Source organism: Leptonotus elevatus, chromosome 13 (assembly GCF_054856555.1).
Source record: "Leptonotus elevatus isolate MCC_2025b chromosome 13, RoL_Lele_1.0, whole genome shotgun sequence".
NCBI lineage: Eukaryota > Metazoa > Chordata > Actinopteri > Syngnathiformes > Syngnathidae > Leptonotus > Leptonotus elevatus.
Genome location: NC_141251.1, coordinates 9206089 through 9223068, shown reverse-complemented (window position 1 = coordinate 9223068; position 16980 = coordinate 9206089). Strand labels below are relative to the sequence as shown.

General features: G+C 37.6%; 1 protein-coding gene across 2 annotated transcripts in view; it reads left to right on the top strand.

Moving 5' to 3' along the window:
* LOC147163724 (stromal membrane-associated protein 1-like) overlaps nucleotides 1-16980 on the top strand; it is a 47269-nt gene that overhangs the window by 14165 nt on the left and 16124 nt on the right. The window contains exons 5-6 of one of the 2 annotated variants that reach the window (XM_086093506.1): nucleotides 717-782; nucleotides 16587-16647. In XM_086093506.1, coding sequence (XP_085949632.1) covers nucleotides 717-782; nucleotides 16587-16647 — 127 coding nt within the window. The remainder of the gene's footprint in view (nucleotides 1-716; nucleotides 783-16586; nucleotides 16648-16980) is intronic. The other variant, XM_086093507.1, reaches the window with a different exon arrangement.

The window sequence follows — 16980 nt, the reverse complement described above, 5'->3', positions numbered from 1 at the left end:
TGTGTGTAGAATTTTTTTAAATTGGCGTGGCTGTCAATGGAAGGTATAACTTGTAATTGAAGTTTGTGGTTCTTGACCTGATCCTCAACTTCTCCGTGTGCCAAAGTGATAACAGCAAGACTGATAGAAGCTTGTCACTTGGCATGACAGCATTCCCCATCAATGTATGAAGGTGTAATGCACTGTGTGCGTTGAAACTTGGTGGTTTTCAGACAAGGTCAGCGTTGTATTGTGTATATAAGCGCATTTGCCGGTTTGTTGTGCGGTGGGCTACAGTAATACTCACCATTCATATCCCACAAATCAAATACACACAATTGTATAGTATAATCCTGACACCTGATAAGCGGCAGATAATGGATGAATGGATGGATGTTATTTTACGGTTAAAAAAATAAAAAAACTCGCAACACCTCTTTTGTGCCATAGACCAAACAGTTGCAGTCATCATTTTAATTCAAGTCTTGCCCTCTGTCCAACTCTTGGGTCAGTGGCAGGTTAATAGCGGTCATCTGTGCAGTCTTGAGTGTGTGTGTGTGTGTATGTGAGACCCTCTTTCAACATCATTTCTCCTTTGCAGTCGAGATGCTGAATATAACCTATTATTTCAGAAAAAAACAACAGCACTTCACCCCAATAGTGAAATTCTATATATTTGTATTTTATTTTCCCCTCAACCCCCCTTTTTTGTGCTGTTTCTGAAATTTTTCTTGCAGAAGTCAGCTGAAGCTGCTTCTCACTCCAACTCACCGTCCTCCCAGGCTGACCGGAGCAAACAAGAGGTACAGTTGTTCCTTGTGTTAAGTGGTGCGGTGCAGATTGGCAATTGGGTATAATAATAACAGTACTGCAACACTTGTGATTATACCGGATTGTGTACTGGGATAGTAAACAACTTTTCTATCTGCACCTGTAGGCCAAACAAATGGCCCGTTTGTGAATAATAATGCGTAACATTATTCCCATAAATTCCTTAGGCCATATCATTTACAATGACAAAACATCAGCTTATCGCACAATACTTATGCACGAAAACATAATTTCAACAGTATCAAACTTTTTTTTTTTTTTTTAATCAAGAACAAGCTACCAGGGGTTTTTAGGAAGTGAATGTCCATCATATCACTGTTGCTGCCTTGTACCTTAAATTGCAGACAATTTGCTGTAGAGTTTGATGCTGTGTAGCTCTAAAATATTGTCCTCTTTAATACTAACAAATGTGTGTTCCATTACGATAACATAACATAGTTAATGAGTTAAGTGTTTTTAAACACTACGTAATTTGTAAAGAGGGTGGACAGTGTGTATATAATATGTGCTTAATTTAGGGTGGATGATATCTTCTGTTTTAGTGACGATAAAATGCGAATATATCAGCCGGGCCATGCTGCTTGAGTGAAAATTCTAGTCTCATTACTGCCTATTTGATTAAGCTAAATGAACAGGCATAATCACACTAAACACTAACATATATGTAAACTGCATCCTCTTTCATTACATTTTTATATGGAGCAACCTTCAGAATACTAAAATTAATCTTTTAACGATGTGTAGGATGTGTAACATTTCTTTTCAGCTGACCAGCTACTGTTATTTAGCTTGTGCTAAAAGAAAAAACGGAAGTACAATTTCAATTACAAAGTGTTCTTTTTTGTTTTGCGAAGACAACCAAGCTAAGTGTGAGTCTGAACAGACAATGAGATTGTTATCAAACATTACAGACAGGCTGCCATTTCTCACATGGCCATGCCTAATTTATTTACTGGGCTACAGCTTTTCTTTCTGAACTTCTGACAGTTAATAGAACATTTTCATTAACATTAACTGCAATACTATTTATGGATGGATGGATGGATAGATGGATAGATAGATTATTAATTCTGAGTAAAATTCAATTCCTACGATTTGTATGCAACGATTGTTCGCATATTCAAATCTGCATGACAATCATGTGAATATCAGCTTATTTCTTATAATCGCACTATTATTATAAAATTATTATGCATGTAGAATTTATGTGGAATACATTTTTTGTAAATTTAGTTTCCCCCCAACATGTTGTTTTTTGTGTGTTTTAGATTACTGATATGAATTTGGACAGATTTTGATGATTGTTTTCCAGCTGAGCCTAATTAAAATAACCCCCCCCCCCCACACACACATTATTAAGCAAGTCACAGTTTTCATGCATAACTGTGGAAAAAGTATATTTTTGCTAATGAATGGTGTGTAAAATACTGCAGTGCTTTGCAAAAGAGGTGAAAACTTTCAAGAAAATCATTTAAACTGTTAAAAAAAAAAAACTGTCTTTAATTTGGACAGCATTTTTTTCTCTCAAATAAAGGAGTATTAAGTAAAAGTTTCTGTCAGACATATACATCATATAGAGAGCAGCTGTCAAAAAGCCACTGATGAGTAGCAAGCAGGTATTTTGAAGCTTGCGGTGTCTCTGGAGTCCCAAGAAGCGCTCAATACTAGGTCCTCCAGAGGTTTGCAGTCATGCATAAAGCTGTATTTTGGCCTGCAGTGAGCTCAGAAGCACAGCACGTGCAAACTAATTTCAATGAATGCCATGCTACATGCCATTTTTATTCTTATTTGTGTAAATTATGTTTTATTGATTTTGATTGATGTAGTGTCCTTGGGTGTCTAGAAAGGGTTAAAGGCTTACAATAAAATGTATTATTATTATTATTATTATTATTAATATTATTATTATTATTGGATGGTCGAGATTTATAGAGTTCCAAGGTGATCTGCATTAGTTTGTGGATGGCCACCGATGAGCCAAGTTGCGGTGAACTTGTCAGACATGGTTTTGGGTCTGGTATGTCCCATATGTTCATGACATTTTAATGATTATTTCATATTTAGCATCTACCGTATTTTTCGGACTATACGTCGCTCCAGAGTAAAAGTCCCACCAGTCATAAAATGCATCACGTAGGAAGAAAAATACATATGTAGATCAGCAATAAGGGTATAGGTCACATTTCTTGGAGGAATTGTTTTTAACAAAACCCGAGAACAAAAACAGCTCGTGCTGGTACCCCAAATTCCCCTTCCCTAAATGTGTTGACAGCAGCAGAACAAGTTCAAAAATTCTAAACTATCGCTTCTACTAACTAAGAAAAGTTTATATTTTTAGTTTAAAATGGCTTACCTAAACTAGAATCCCGCGTCACATTGTGGCCAAAGGTAGAATGCGCCTTTTGGTGCTGCAAATAGTAAATCCTTGTTGCGGCAGCAAACTAACGACATACTATATGTCATTAGTTTGCTGCCAGGATCGTTAAGGCTTCTGCGGAGCTTGCTGATGAGCTGAATTTAAATTCAGTGTGTTGAATATAAGTGTGGGAAACATCTGAAACATGCAGGATACGGACCCTTGCAGATTGGAGTTGGTGACCCCTGCTCGAAATTGTCTATAGTTGAATGTAAAGAATTTAAGTGTAATTGTTTGTTTATTTTCATTTTAACGTAACAGTTATAGATAACTGGTTCAGAATGCCACATTTGATAACATTTTATGACTGAAGTACTTAAATTCAGTATGCCATTATAGAGCATGGAATGCTACATCCAAAGATACTTTTGTTTCTTATGTGTTTCAGACTTGCTGTGTGTCACATTATTTTTATTTGTTGCATTTTTTTATTGTTTACATTAATTCACTTTGATCAATATGTCATATCGCTCATTAAGTGATGAACATCTTGTCTCCATGGGCCTACTTTTGAAGCACATGGAAGATTGGGGTTTACTCTTCCAAAATGTACAGTGGCGAACTGAACAGGACAGGCCTATAGACACTAATGCAAGGCAATGGTCAGTAAGAGGAATGAAAGAAACCAAAAAATAAGCAACCCACAAAGAAAAGTATATGATCTCATAAATAATGAAAAAGCAAACAAAGTGGCACAAAAAACAGAGATAAATTAATCGCAAAAATGAGATGATTGGATGGAGTGAGTTTGAAAATAATATGCAAAGAATAAAAAAAGAGGATAACACAGACATTAAATGTGGGCCAAAGACCAAACTGTGACATAAAACCACTATACAAGTTATTACAGGGAGAAAGGAGTTTGTTCTTAATGGGTGGGCTAGCTGGGCCTGGTGGGCTGCCTGTCCCAGAAGCCTTATTCAAACCCATTATCAACAGCTACTGCCAAAATACACTCCCAGTTAAATGTTTCAAATGCCCATTTTTGTCTTTGTTTGAATTCAGTTCTGTGAAATAAGTTAAGTGCTAAGAATTATTCCAGCAGAGAAGTCCATGATTATTTACATAGACCGCAAATTCCCACAATGTTGACCTCGCCGTTGTGGTCGGCCCAGAACGAGGACAGATTTCCCTGGCAAGTTTTCCAAATATGTTACCTGGCTATCCACGCTGAGTGAAATTATTTTTTTTCTCTGGCTGGAAATACATTCACATGACACAACACATGTCCGTGCTCGTGTGTTCTAACTTGGTTATGTGCTGTGTAAAATCGATGTATGAGATGTCCATTGTCAGTGAATGTAGATTAGTTCAAAACATTCCATCCTCCTGTGAGATGTTTTTTTTTTTAATTACAGCTCTCAGCATCATCAGTGGCTATTTGACGCCGACTCGACTTTCATCACATTAGTGTCAACCTAAAAAAAAAATCTGAATGCGTGCAGCCTCTTAATTTGTAGTGACCTAGATTTAAGAATTTTAACATTTTCATTCATGATTGTTGGATTAGTCTTTTAAACTTAAGTTGAATTCATTCATTTATTCTGATAATTAAAATTGCCGAACAGACAGAAAGTTAAGAAAATTACTGACGAGGTAGAGAGCAAATTGATCAATTCTGATACTTCTTATACAGTGCAATTTGTCAAGTGTAGCAAAAACACAACAACATGAAGCAGCGCTCTTTTTGTGTCTGTACAGGACGATCTTTTCTACATAATGTATGTGTGACAACAGTGAGGATGAACGCTTGTGTACTCATTTTGCCGCTGTGCTGCAAAAGCTAGATCCTCAAGGGAATCTGCTGGTAAACACTGTCGCACAGAGAGACTTTGGTCTACCCCTGTGATCATTTGTAAGCCATATGCAACATTTCTGTAAAGCTCAGTCATTTAAACTCTACATTTCTCTGCACTCATATTTATTAACTGTTTAAATACAATACGTACAATCTTGCCATCGTTTCCCCCATTTTTCAACATGCATATATATCATTCAGAGTTGTTATACTGTACATGTCCAGCGGGATTGCTGCACACGCATTTTCAATTTCTCGTTAAGGGCTATCAAAGTCATTGGTTTCCTGCGACATACAAGATCCTTTAGGGTACCTTTGGTGGACATGAAATTGAAGACGCATGTGCAGCAATGCCATTGGACACTTAAGGCAACATTACCCAAAGCAGTCGTTCATCGTACACGTAAATGTCTGGAAGGTAATGGCCACCACTTTGAGCACCTCTTGTCATTGTCGAGGCTTGTCTTTGGCCTCTATAATTCTATTCTATTAATCTTGTGATGTCATCATGTCAGAAAAAAATTGGTATTAAAATATTTATGCAAGTTTTTTTTTTTTTTTTTTTTGGGCATTGATGTTGTTTTTGGTCAGGAGTGGTTTTCATCTTGGAGCTCTTCCAAGGATGTCATTTTTGCCCAGTGTCTTCCTGTTTGTTGAATCACAAACACTGACCTTAATTGAGGCGAGCGAGGCCAGCAGTTCTTTGTATGTTGTCCTGGGTTCTTTTGTGACTTCCTGGATGAGTCGTCTTTGTGCTCTTGGGGTAATTTCTGTAGGCTTGCCACTCCTGGGAAGGTTCACCACGGCTCCATGCTTTCTCAATTTGTGGGTAATGGCACTCAACATGATTCGCAGTAGGATTGACCCCCCTTTAGATTGATTGTTTTCAATTACTTTACTTCTGCTCTTTTCAATGTTCTTGAATTTCTTTGGATCACAGCATTTCCTTGCAGCTTTTTGAGATCTTTTGGCTGACTTCATTTTGTCACACAAGGTTCTATTTGGGTTATTTGTTGATTGTTCAAGTCTAGAGGCTTGAGTGGGGGTCAGTGAAAATAAACAGAAAAATGTGATTAGCCACAGTAAATTCATGATTTAACAAAAGGGGCGCCGGCTACTACTTTTTCCACTCAGGATCATGTAGCTTTGAATAGCTTTTTTTCCCCGCTCAATAAATCTAATTACTATTTATAAACTGCATTTTATGTTTACTTGGGTTATCTTTGGTCTTTATTACAACAATATTGTTTTTCCTCACAAGCAAGTCTTAAGATGTAGATTAAGGAGCGAATATGTGTTTCTAGGTCATGGGCATATTTCTATGGTGGGGAAAGCAACAAGGGAGCAATGCAGCTCTCAGTTGTGTGGGTGCTGCTGCATATTGTGTAACTGTTACACAGTATCTTCATGTGTGGTGTTGTATGATCAGATACTGCAGCTTGCAGAAACGTAGGCTATGCCAATCCAACTCCTTAGCATTCATTTCATATACTAGCTGCATTTTATTTATTTATATTTGAATCCCAAGAGATGTTGCCTCGCTGACATATTTTACACATTTGTTTGTTGGCATTTGTCTTGTTCAGGTACTGTGCTTTTGATGAGCCCCTGCAACTAATCAAATGATATGCAAATGCTAATGTTATGTATTAATTTCATGATGACAAATACAAACAAGGTCTTGTTTACTATTACTTACCTCATCTGTGGTTGGGCTTTTCTTAGACTTCTTTGAAGGTTTTAAAGTTGTGAAATTGCTCCGAGTCAGACCCTTAAATCCAAGTCAAGTCCTGGACTTTCCCATCTCAGTGGTAAAGTGGCACCTGCCTGGCTTTATTCTAGTTGACACAAACAGGTGAAGTGGAGAGCTCTTGTGTGCTTTGCTCTCATTAGCATGATGCAGGACAATTCCCACAGCCCTGTATTGTATTCACTTTTCAACTGAACAAACAGAAATATAAATTTTTTCCCAGTTGTGAATCCCATCACAGGCATCCGGCCAGATGTTCACAGTAATGATTATAATTACTGTTGATGGCTTGCAAAATAGTTCTCTAACTACTTTCATGTACAGTATGCTTTCATTTGAAAAATCAGTCATCATAGCTCTGCTTATATTGCCCAAAAGATCATTTTGCTCAACTTTAACTGTATGTGATGGAACCTTCCTCATTTTTTTTTCTCTTTCATCCCCATGACAAAAAACTTATTTTAGATTGAACAGATATTGGAAGCTCAGTGCTGCTGACTTTAGTACAGTATCTCTGACCATACTTCCAAAATTCTTTATGGCCGTACGTGCTCGTATTTCGTTGTTCTTGGAGGAATAAACCCATCAATGTAAATACTGTAATACTGATGTCAATTTAATTGAGGAGTCGAATTACTGTCAGCCTTCACTTTAGACAGACTTTACTGTTAAATGACTGCAAAATATTTCAGAAACATACAAAAAAAAACATAAATGTCATCAAGTAAATTATTATTTTCGATGAATGCAAACTATTCTTTGGCTTATGTGTTATTCATAAGCACTTTAGTCAGCATTTCTGGCATTGTACAACTAGTTTGACTGTTGTCCAGCAGAGCATATGGCCTCTAAATGGCTTTAATTATTTGTTTCTTTTTTTTTTGTGGGACAGACACATATGCTTTTTTAATAAACTTTGTGATATATTTTTCTTTTCATTACAAAACCATTTTTACATGTTTCCTAAAGGGTCTGTCTTAAGTAATTTTAGAGTTTTTCATCGCAAGGACATTCATATTATGGTATGCCTCCTCATTGAAACAAGCAATTTGCTGAAGCATGAAAGCAATTTCAATGGAAAACATTAGCAAATAATACTGACTACTGAGCCATTTTAAATGAAATATTCATAAGCTAAGTCCTCCAATCAATTCACATAGCAGAACCAAATACAAAATTACCCATTCAGGCTTTTTGATTTGTTAAAAAGATGTGAAAAAATCCATTCTTATTTGATTTTGCATCCATGTTAACCATATTCATCAACCTGACTGTAGTTGTAAAACAATGAAAATAAATAAACAATCTTTGCGATCCTTCTCTCACTTCCAATCCAGCATTTCTAATAAAACGTTTTATGTACCCAGACATTTCTTGATGCCTGGGTGAAATTTTATGTCAACTGTTCCCCACAAACTAAATATCTCTTGACTCACTTCTCTGGTATTATGCTGCCGTGGGTTGTTTTCAAGTTAAAGTAAGACTTTGGACTGAGCTGCTGGGATTCGATGTCATTACTCCTTGACATGTTGTGCACCAGTAAGATGATGTATGGTCTGTTAAAACATATTTGGACAAATGTTAACAATACATTTGCTAAACCTTTCTTTATTTTAGATTTCCAACTTTTGACATACTACATTAAATATTCGAAGTAATAGTATATAAGAATCACAAATAGGTATCAAAATGTTGAATTGTTCAGTTGTCACGTGGACTGACAGACTCAAACCAATCAAAAACATCATCAATCTATCATATTATTATGTATCTGTTTTGTAACAAATACAATACAATCTGGATATGGTTTCTTCCGTTTAAAATGCTGAGATTTAACATTCTCAATGGCATGTATGCTCTCCCACATAACAGCAGGGGATCGTGCCTGTTGGAGGGTGCATATGTGTATTTATGATTGTGTCTGCGTTGTGCTTGTGTCTCTTTCCTGGGAGGCGTGATTGGCTCTCCTCCTTCAGCAGTACAAATCCATTGTATTGATTAGCCTCATTGTGGCGAAGCTATCGATCCCCCTGACTGCTAGACCTCAAAGAGCACTGCTGTGGGGGGGGGGGGGGGGGGGGCTGTGCGATGTTAGGAGTCACAGATTGCTGCTTGCACCATCAATCTAGCACTGGCCGGTCAAAAATGTATTTGGCCATTGCACCCCTAAAAACACTGCCGTCATCCTCATGTGTTGAATGAACAGAGACTCACAATACCCTCAATCTCATCCACAATCACTCTCCTTCGTATCTAACAAAAACAAGTGCCTTTCATGAAGTGGAACAGTGTCTGGTTCTCTTTCGGTAATTTATTCATGATCTGAAAGAAAAAGACAACATATGCCATCAGTCTAATGGGATGACAGTGATTTAGTGTCTGTAAAGAGAGGAGAGGAGGGAAAGAAAAGAAGATAATGACAGAGATAGGTGGGACAAATGAAGGATGAGAGATGGTGGTGAATCCAAGTAAGAAGGGAGTGAGTGCCTTTGACAGCATGATGAATTTTATAGGAAGTTCTACCATGAAGACATTTCCCCAATTATTTTGCATTACAGATATTTTTAAGAGACACCTCTGAATTTGATTATTTTTCATTCACCATGTTTAACACATATTTTTACAACTTTCTTCATATGGCTGTATGCCCCCCCCCCACACACACATTTCATCATTTCGGAGCCCGGGCAGCACGATGGAGCATGTGGTGAGAACAGCTGGTGCTCAGCAAGGTGGTTCTAAGTTTGATTTCAGTCTTTGACGTTTCTGCGTAGAGTTTGCATCTTCTCTCCAACAATAACAACACCGAGCCCCAAGTCGACCACCAGTCGACATCGGGATGGGTGGGCAGAAGCAGCACTGAGTGATGATGATGATGATCATGTAACATTAAAAGGGACGTCAACTCAAACAATTTCTTGACAATAATATGTTACTTGCGGCCCTACTAGTCTGCAGCGAAATCCACACATTTTTATTCATCTCGGGGGGGGGGTGGCCATTTTGCCACTTGCTGCATTTAAAACGGCTGGATAAAATTGGGTGGATATAGCCACTTAATTCATATTTCTCAAGCACAATATTAATCAAAATGCCATGTTTAGACTAGTGGGGGTGCATAGAACATATTTTAAAGATATATATATATATTTTTTTTTTACTTTCAATTTCCATTATTTCCATGTGGGATAACCTATTTTGAAAAATCTGAACAAATTCGATTTGTATGTCTGTGAGTATATGTACAGGTATGTGAAAATACGAATTATGCTTGCATCATGTGGCAACTCAGATATTGTGTGTGTGTGTGCGTGCGTGCATGAGATTGCCCAGCTGAGTCTGAGTCAACGGCGAATGGTGTCGAACAGCAACAATCCAGCACACATTTTTCCATGTCTTAATTTCATCAGCATTGCTTTTGTCATTACTTCCTTCCACCTCACCCTTTTGTCATCATCTCCACCTGCTATATCGATTTTCTTTCATTTTTTTCTTGCTTGTCATCCTCATTGTTTATCCCCTCCCCCTCTCCGCACTCAATGTCCATCTCTCATCAATGTCACTTGATAAGCAACTTTCTTCTCCTATAACCCTGCATCACCTTTTGTCTTTTCCTTCTCCAGTCACGATTTCATTTCCCTGCCATTTTGTTTCAAACTTCACTATAGCTGTCTGTCTTTAATATTATTGACTCATCTAGCCAGTGGCAGATTTATTATTCTCTTTCATGGTGTTAGTACGGCAGCTGTCAGCAAACAAAGGTGATCCGCTCTCTGCAGCCTCTCATCCAGATTGTAACGCTGTGCTGTTGCTGTCAACGCTGCAACCCCTATAAATACCAGTAAAAGTCCAATATCAATCACCAAATCTCAACAAAGTCACGTTATATACACAGCATACACATGAAGACATGGCAATAGACTCTTTATATACTTGCTCAATCTAATGAGATACATGACAAGTATCAGAAACCCCACTTTTACAAAAACTACTGCAAACGTTTGACGCTGTCAGAGAGGTACATTTATTGTAGCTTGCACGATTTGCCTTCAAATGATGGTTTAAAAAAAAGAAGACAAAAGCGAGAACCACTCTCAAAGAGTAAAATCAGTTTATATAAAGCACAATATAGTGTTATTTTTCCTTATAAAAATCTAAGTTTTATTTTTAATGTTTTGTGTGGAGGACTGGAACAGACTAATGGCATTTCCATTCATTTCACATTGGAAAGATGATTTGAGATACAAATAGTTTGAGTTATGAGTGTGGTCATGGAATTGATTAAACTTGGAATATCACTGATTTGCGATCATATCTATACATGCCCTTCACCTGTCTCCCATTTTTCTGTTGGCTGATTTAATGCCTTTCTGGTACATGAATTCAAAATAGCTCATCTTTTTTTTTTTTGTAATGGCTTGTGATCATTCAGGGCTGGAAACTGGGGTGATAATGACAACATCTTGATCTGGTAGTCCTTCACTCACATATTGATCAACCTAGCATAGTGTAGAGCATTGTGCTGCAGGAAAAAAAAAACATTCCTCATAGTTTGGCTTGTTTTTCAGCCTTGACTCAAGTCATGTAAAGCTAGGGAAAAAACAAAACCTTTGTCAATAAGAAGCAAAAAAACAGCCTGGCTAAGATTTTATAATAGACCTTAAGGATTAGACCATAGGGTAAAGTATTCTTCGCTGATGAGTCAAATTTTCAGCTTTGTCCATAACCTGGTCATCTAATGGTTAGAAAGAGATTTTGAGAGGCTTATGAGCCGCAATTACTCATACCCAGTGCCACTGTGAAATTTGCTTCAACAAGGCTGGAGTCGGGCAGATTGATCTTTGCAAAGGACGCATAAAATAAGGCCACGTACAAGGTTATCCACTTATCCCAGTAAAAATATGGCTGCCTTCTGCACTGACAATGTTTTTCAAATCTGAGGTCAATGGCGCTTGCCACACATCTCGGCCTATAAATGTGTGTATGAAGGACCACCAGATCAAGACTTTGTCATGGCGAATACAGCATTAGTTGCGATCTATACTATTGTACTGCTCAAATCAGTCCATCCAAGGAGCTGATAATCCATTCATACAATACCTATGATCAGTTTACTGTCTCCCAGAACTGTCTACAAAAATACATGTAAGGTCATAAAAAGGCTCCTTTCGCAGAGATTAAGATTGCACAATATTGCTGTTAACTCATTTGCTCCCAAATACGTGTAAACATGTTCTATTTTAAATATTACCATGCTCCCAAAGACGTATTCATACGTTTTGTTGTGTTATTTTATGCTAGAGCATACAGAAGGCTTTGATGCAGCCTCAGAACTGAAGAGAATGCTTGAAACAATGGTAGTTATTACAAAAACGGCCAGTAGGAGAGTATAAGAGCTCAACCAGGGCCAAAGAGCTATTTTCCAAACTGTTTTCAACAGATTTGTGAATAATGATCAAACTTAGCTATATTCTAATACTAATTGCTGCAAAGCGGAAGCAGATAGAAATATACTTTTTTTTCCTGATGAAAGAAGAGACTTTAATCTTTCTTTTGGTAGGTTCCATGTTTTTATAGCAATAGAATACAATATTCTGTGGGCTTTGCAAAATCAGCCAAAATCCAGTAAAACAGACATGAGCGAAGGGGCTTGCTTCAGTGAAAATGATTGGGAGTGAGTGAGTTAATGGAGTGTAGTCGCATTCCCTCTGAATGGATTATACAGCTTTTGGAAAAGCAGGGAAATTGTCCCTCCAGCATGTGAATGTGGCATTCTCCCAAAGTGTCAAGAGCATGCTACCTTAAAGGATGGTGCGACACACTGTGTAAGGACTGTTCACATAGTTGCAAGCCCTTACAGAATACCTAATGGGGACAGTGCCCACTTACACATTTGCTGCATTCTCTGTTTTATGTCCCTCAAATGCCCTCGTACCCCCCCTCTTTTACTTCCTCTATTTCCTGCCCCTTTTGTATTCATCTCCCTTTGGCCACTTGCTCTCCCTTCTCGCCAATTGGCAACCCTCCTCTCCCACTCCTCTCCTATTATTATTTGTTTTTCTACCCCCACTCATTGTTGTTTGCTCTTCCCCGAGTCATTGTTTTCCTCCAACAATCAGACCGTTGTTTCATCTTCTCCTTGTACTTTATACACGAAGGACAGTGTTACTCATTTGAGTTCAATACATATTTGTTTGTGTGTGTGTGTGTGTGTATGGGAGGGGGGTGGTGGGGGGTCACACATGCAGCTATTTGTGAAAAAGCTGCATCTTCTCATCTTAATAAAACATTTTTCTCTCTTTGTAATTAAATAAAAAAAAATAATAATAATTTCTTAAACCATGTGTACATTGAAATTAGCTTAAGTGTATGCAAAAAGGTTTTTGTTTGCTTGTTTATTTTTCCCCTCCCTCCTTCATCATGTCTTATCCCCCCATCTAAGAAACTCACGGCGCTATTTAGTGAACCACCAGGCTTCCCGTTTTGTCTCCCTCTGTTGGTCATTGCTGTGTTTTTTTTTTCTGACAATTTGTGACTGACAAATTCCTTATGTATTTTTACATACTTGGCAAATAATTATGATTCCGATTTTTATCATTTCTATACTTTAGTCCACACGGAATCAGTGTTTTGGGAGTCCAGATGCAATCGTTTATGAAAACCGGGTCCTAAGAGTGAATTAATTTTAATACGTTGCCATTTCGTGTATCCTATGGTGTCACGTCTTTCCTGAGATGAAGAATTTGGTTATGCATTGTGGTAGGGCAAAAGGAGAAAAAAACAAACCCTGATGGAGTCTGATATGCTGAGATGAATCAGATTGTAATCAGGCCGGAATATTAGAGTATAAATTATTTAACAAACACGCGCCTGGAAGGTGGTGACAGCAGGTTGTTGTATAGTAGGAGGTATGACAGTTTTGCCCTTTGAATTTTATAATGAAAACCAAACAATTGGGTATTTTTCATTACAATTTTACGTGCCATTACATCCACTTTCCCTTATTGAAGCTTTTTAGCAGCTGCAGTGGCTGCCAGGGATCCACAAGTTCCAAATGCCATTTCCCAGTCTGCACTTAGTCTGCCATTTTCCTTTTGACGTGTGCTTTCCTCTTTATGTAATTTAGTTTCATGTGTGAGCATGATCTCCTGTCATTTTTGCCATCAGCCCCCCCGTGCCTCTTCTTAGTTTACAGGTACATATATCACCTATGTGATTTTGTCAGTTTTTTGGTTGGTTTATTTGCGAGCTTGCGGCCCCGGACAGTTTTTACAAAGAATCCCCAAACAGATATAATTCGTGGCAAACCAAAATTGATATTGTTGTGAAGTTTTGAAAGAGGTATTTTTCACAGTTGAGAACTGGTCAAAATACCAGCCTTTACCCTTCCCCATATACTGCAGGGCCAATGGCAAATCCAGCTTTCATTACATCATGACATTTTTTAAACTCATTGCGGCAGCATGTCATGTTTCTGTAGCGCATGGACTCATCCACAAATACAAACACTCACCGCACCCACACCTCCACATGGTTCAACAACTTGACTAAGCAAGTATGTGCTGCTTATCGGAAGCTTTCACTGCTAGCTAAACTAATTATCAATCTAACACAACTTAAATCGGCCACCGCTGCCTATTTAATAATATTCCAATTTTCCATGTTATGTCCACTTTCATCTTAAATTTAGTTTCATAGAGATTACACATTAGACAACAATGCAATAGAGCTAATAACGAATTTTAACACATGATAGTTAATTTCAATAGCTGGATAAAACCTTGTTTTTAAGATATTCGTATCCTAGATAACATCTGTTCCCTCACTGATTTCGCAGGAGAAAAAAGATTAAGCTTTGGCGAATGGTCTATGCTCTCTGAGAGCCCTTGTTATATAAAAGTACCATCTCTTAGTTTGATGGAATTGGGATGCCACAGGAACCCTGTGGATCTTAGGTCCAGTTTTGTGTGCTTTATAAATATTTATGAGCCACATTACCATTCCTGGAATGTTTTCGAAAACCCCATCCTAATTATTGAAGCAAAACAAAAAAACAAAAAAACGAATTTGAAACTCCTGTTGTGTAACTCAGGCATAAAAACACCCTACCCTGTTAAGTGTGACAGATGTGTGAACATGTTTGTCTGGTGTGGATGTTATAACAATCAGATGTGACAGACGATATTTCAAGGATTGCTTTCCACTCTAAAGCCAGCATGCAGCACCTCACCATCAAATAAGACTCGATTCACATGTTCAGGTGAAGCGCTATCGATTTCTCACCTCCCTTCCAATTCCTTTTTCACCACTTCCAAGAAAATCCTTGACAGCCTCTCGCAGTCCCTTAGTGACTTTCTCCTGGCGACATCACTCAGTGTCACCCCAGATAACTAATTACAAGAGGTTTGTGTCTCTAAAACTCTTTCTGGGGCAGGAAAACCCAACGTGTCACACTAACGAGACAGTGTGGTCTTGTAGACAGATTTGCAGCCCAATCTATGCAAATGCTGCAGGTTTTACAGCAGGAAATGCATCTTTGTATGCATAGTAAAGTGTTGATTTTCCTGTTTCTGCCTTACAATAGCTACAGTTTTCAGTTTAGTATCACTATATGGTGCCTAATGGCTATGTAGACATTCGATGTATTTCCTTCCTTATGTACTTTTCCTGTCTTTTTATAGTAAGCTATTCCGTAACCAGTACATGAATCCGAAAATCATATATTATATCTTTTATAATGATTTGTAGGGAGAACACTTGTTTTAGTTCATATCCCAAATTAAATGCTGACCTTTGACTGCATTGCTGATGGACAGTACTTGCCAAACCAAAGGAATCAAGAAAGCAGAGTGAATGTTGACTTAAAAGCTAAGAAGCAGTCTTGGGTTACATCCTGCTCACAGAGTACTTTTTTTTTTCCAAACGAAACTCTTAATCAATATTTATGTTAAGATGTTGTAATTATTAATCCATTTTACATTCAGTAGCATTAGGCATTTTTTATTTTATTTTTTAAATATTTGTTAATTTAATTTAATTATATATATATATATATATATATATATATATATATATATATATATATATATATATATATATATATATATATATATATATATATATATATATATATATATATATATATAAAAGTAGCATTAGGCATTGTAATCGTTTAAGTCTAACAGTATACCAGATATCGTAACACACAACCACCCCCCCCCCCCAAAAAACCACTGAAAATTGCATCTTGGTTGTTAAGTTGCTGTACCATTTGCTGTTCTATGAATGTGATAATATGAATTTCAGTTTGGGTTGGGCAACTTAAGTTACTATAATTATGAACTAATTTGAGCCTGCAAAACAACCATTTTCTGCATTTAGCCAGGTGGCTTCCAGCTGTGATTTTGTGTGCTTCTGCAGTCCCTTCACTCAATTCCCAGCCAAAGCATTACTGATCAGGCGTAGACACTGTAATTGTTTTCATTGCCTGGAATTGGGAAGGTATTGAGTGTAATGTAACCCATTGATCTTTAGTTGGAGGGGAAATTGGGTTTGTTAGCAGCACTGTAGAGCTCTTAAATCCCATGCAGTCACCTTGTTACGCTTGTTACACTCTCCCACATCAGTTTTCTCTGTGATAACTGTATCAATGTCTTACCTTTGGTTTCTTCCTTATTCATGTGTTTTTCCACTTTTCCCACGTTGAATCTGCTTTTCTCTTTTTCTGTGCTGTGCTATCAAACAATATTTAATGTAATTGTAGATGTTAGGCATTCTTTTATAGGCTTTTTTGTTGTTGTTGTTGTACGCAGTCGGAGTCTAGAGCCAGTCCCAAGAAAAGTCAAGAGGCAGCTGTGGACCTTTTGGGCCTGGGTAAGACATGAGAAACCCTCTCACTCTTTCACGAGTACATTTCCATATTATAATATTGGGACAAACAGATATGCTAATTGAACCCTATATGTCAAAAGAAGTAATTACAGTTCTCGATTAAGATTGCTGTCATTTGTCGCTGATTCATGTCTGCCATTCGAGAACATTTGAATGCAGTCAGGATACATGAGTCGTGTACTGTCGAGAGCTCTTGTTCATGATTGATGATTAACCCAAACGTGCCTCAATAATATCTAAGGAGGTGCGCACCATGCGAACCTTTCAAGTTTGATGGTCCCATACCAATGAGTGGATTAGTCACTGACCAGGCAA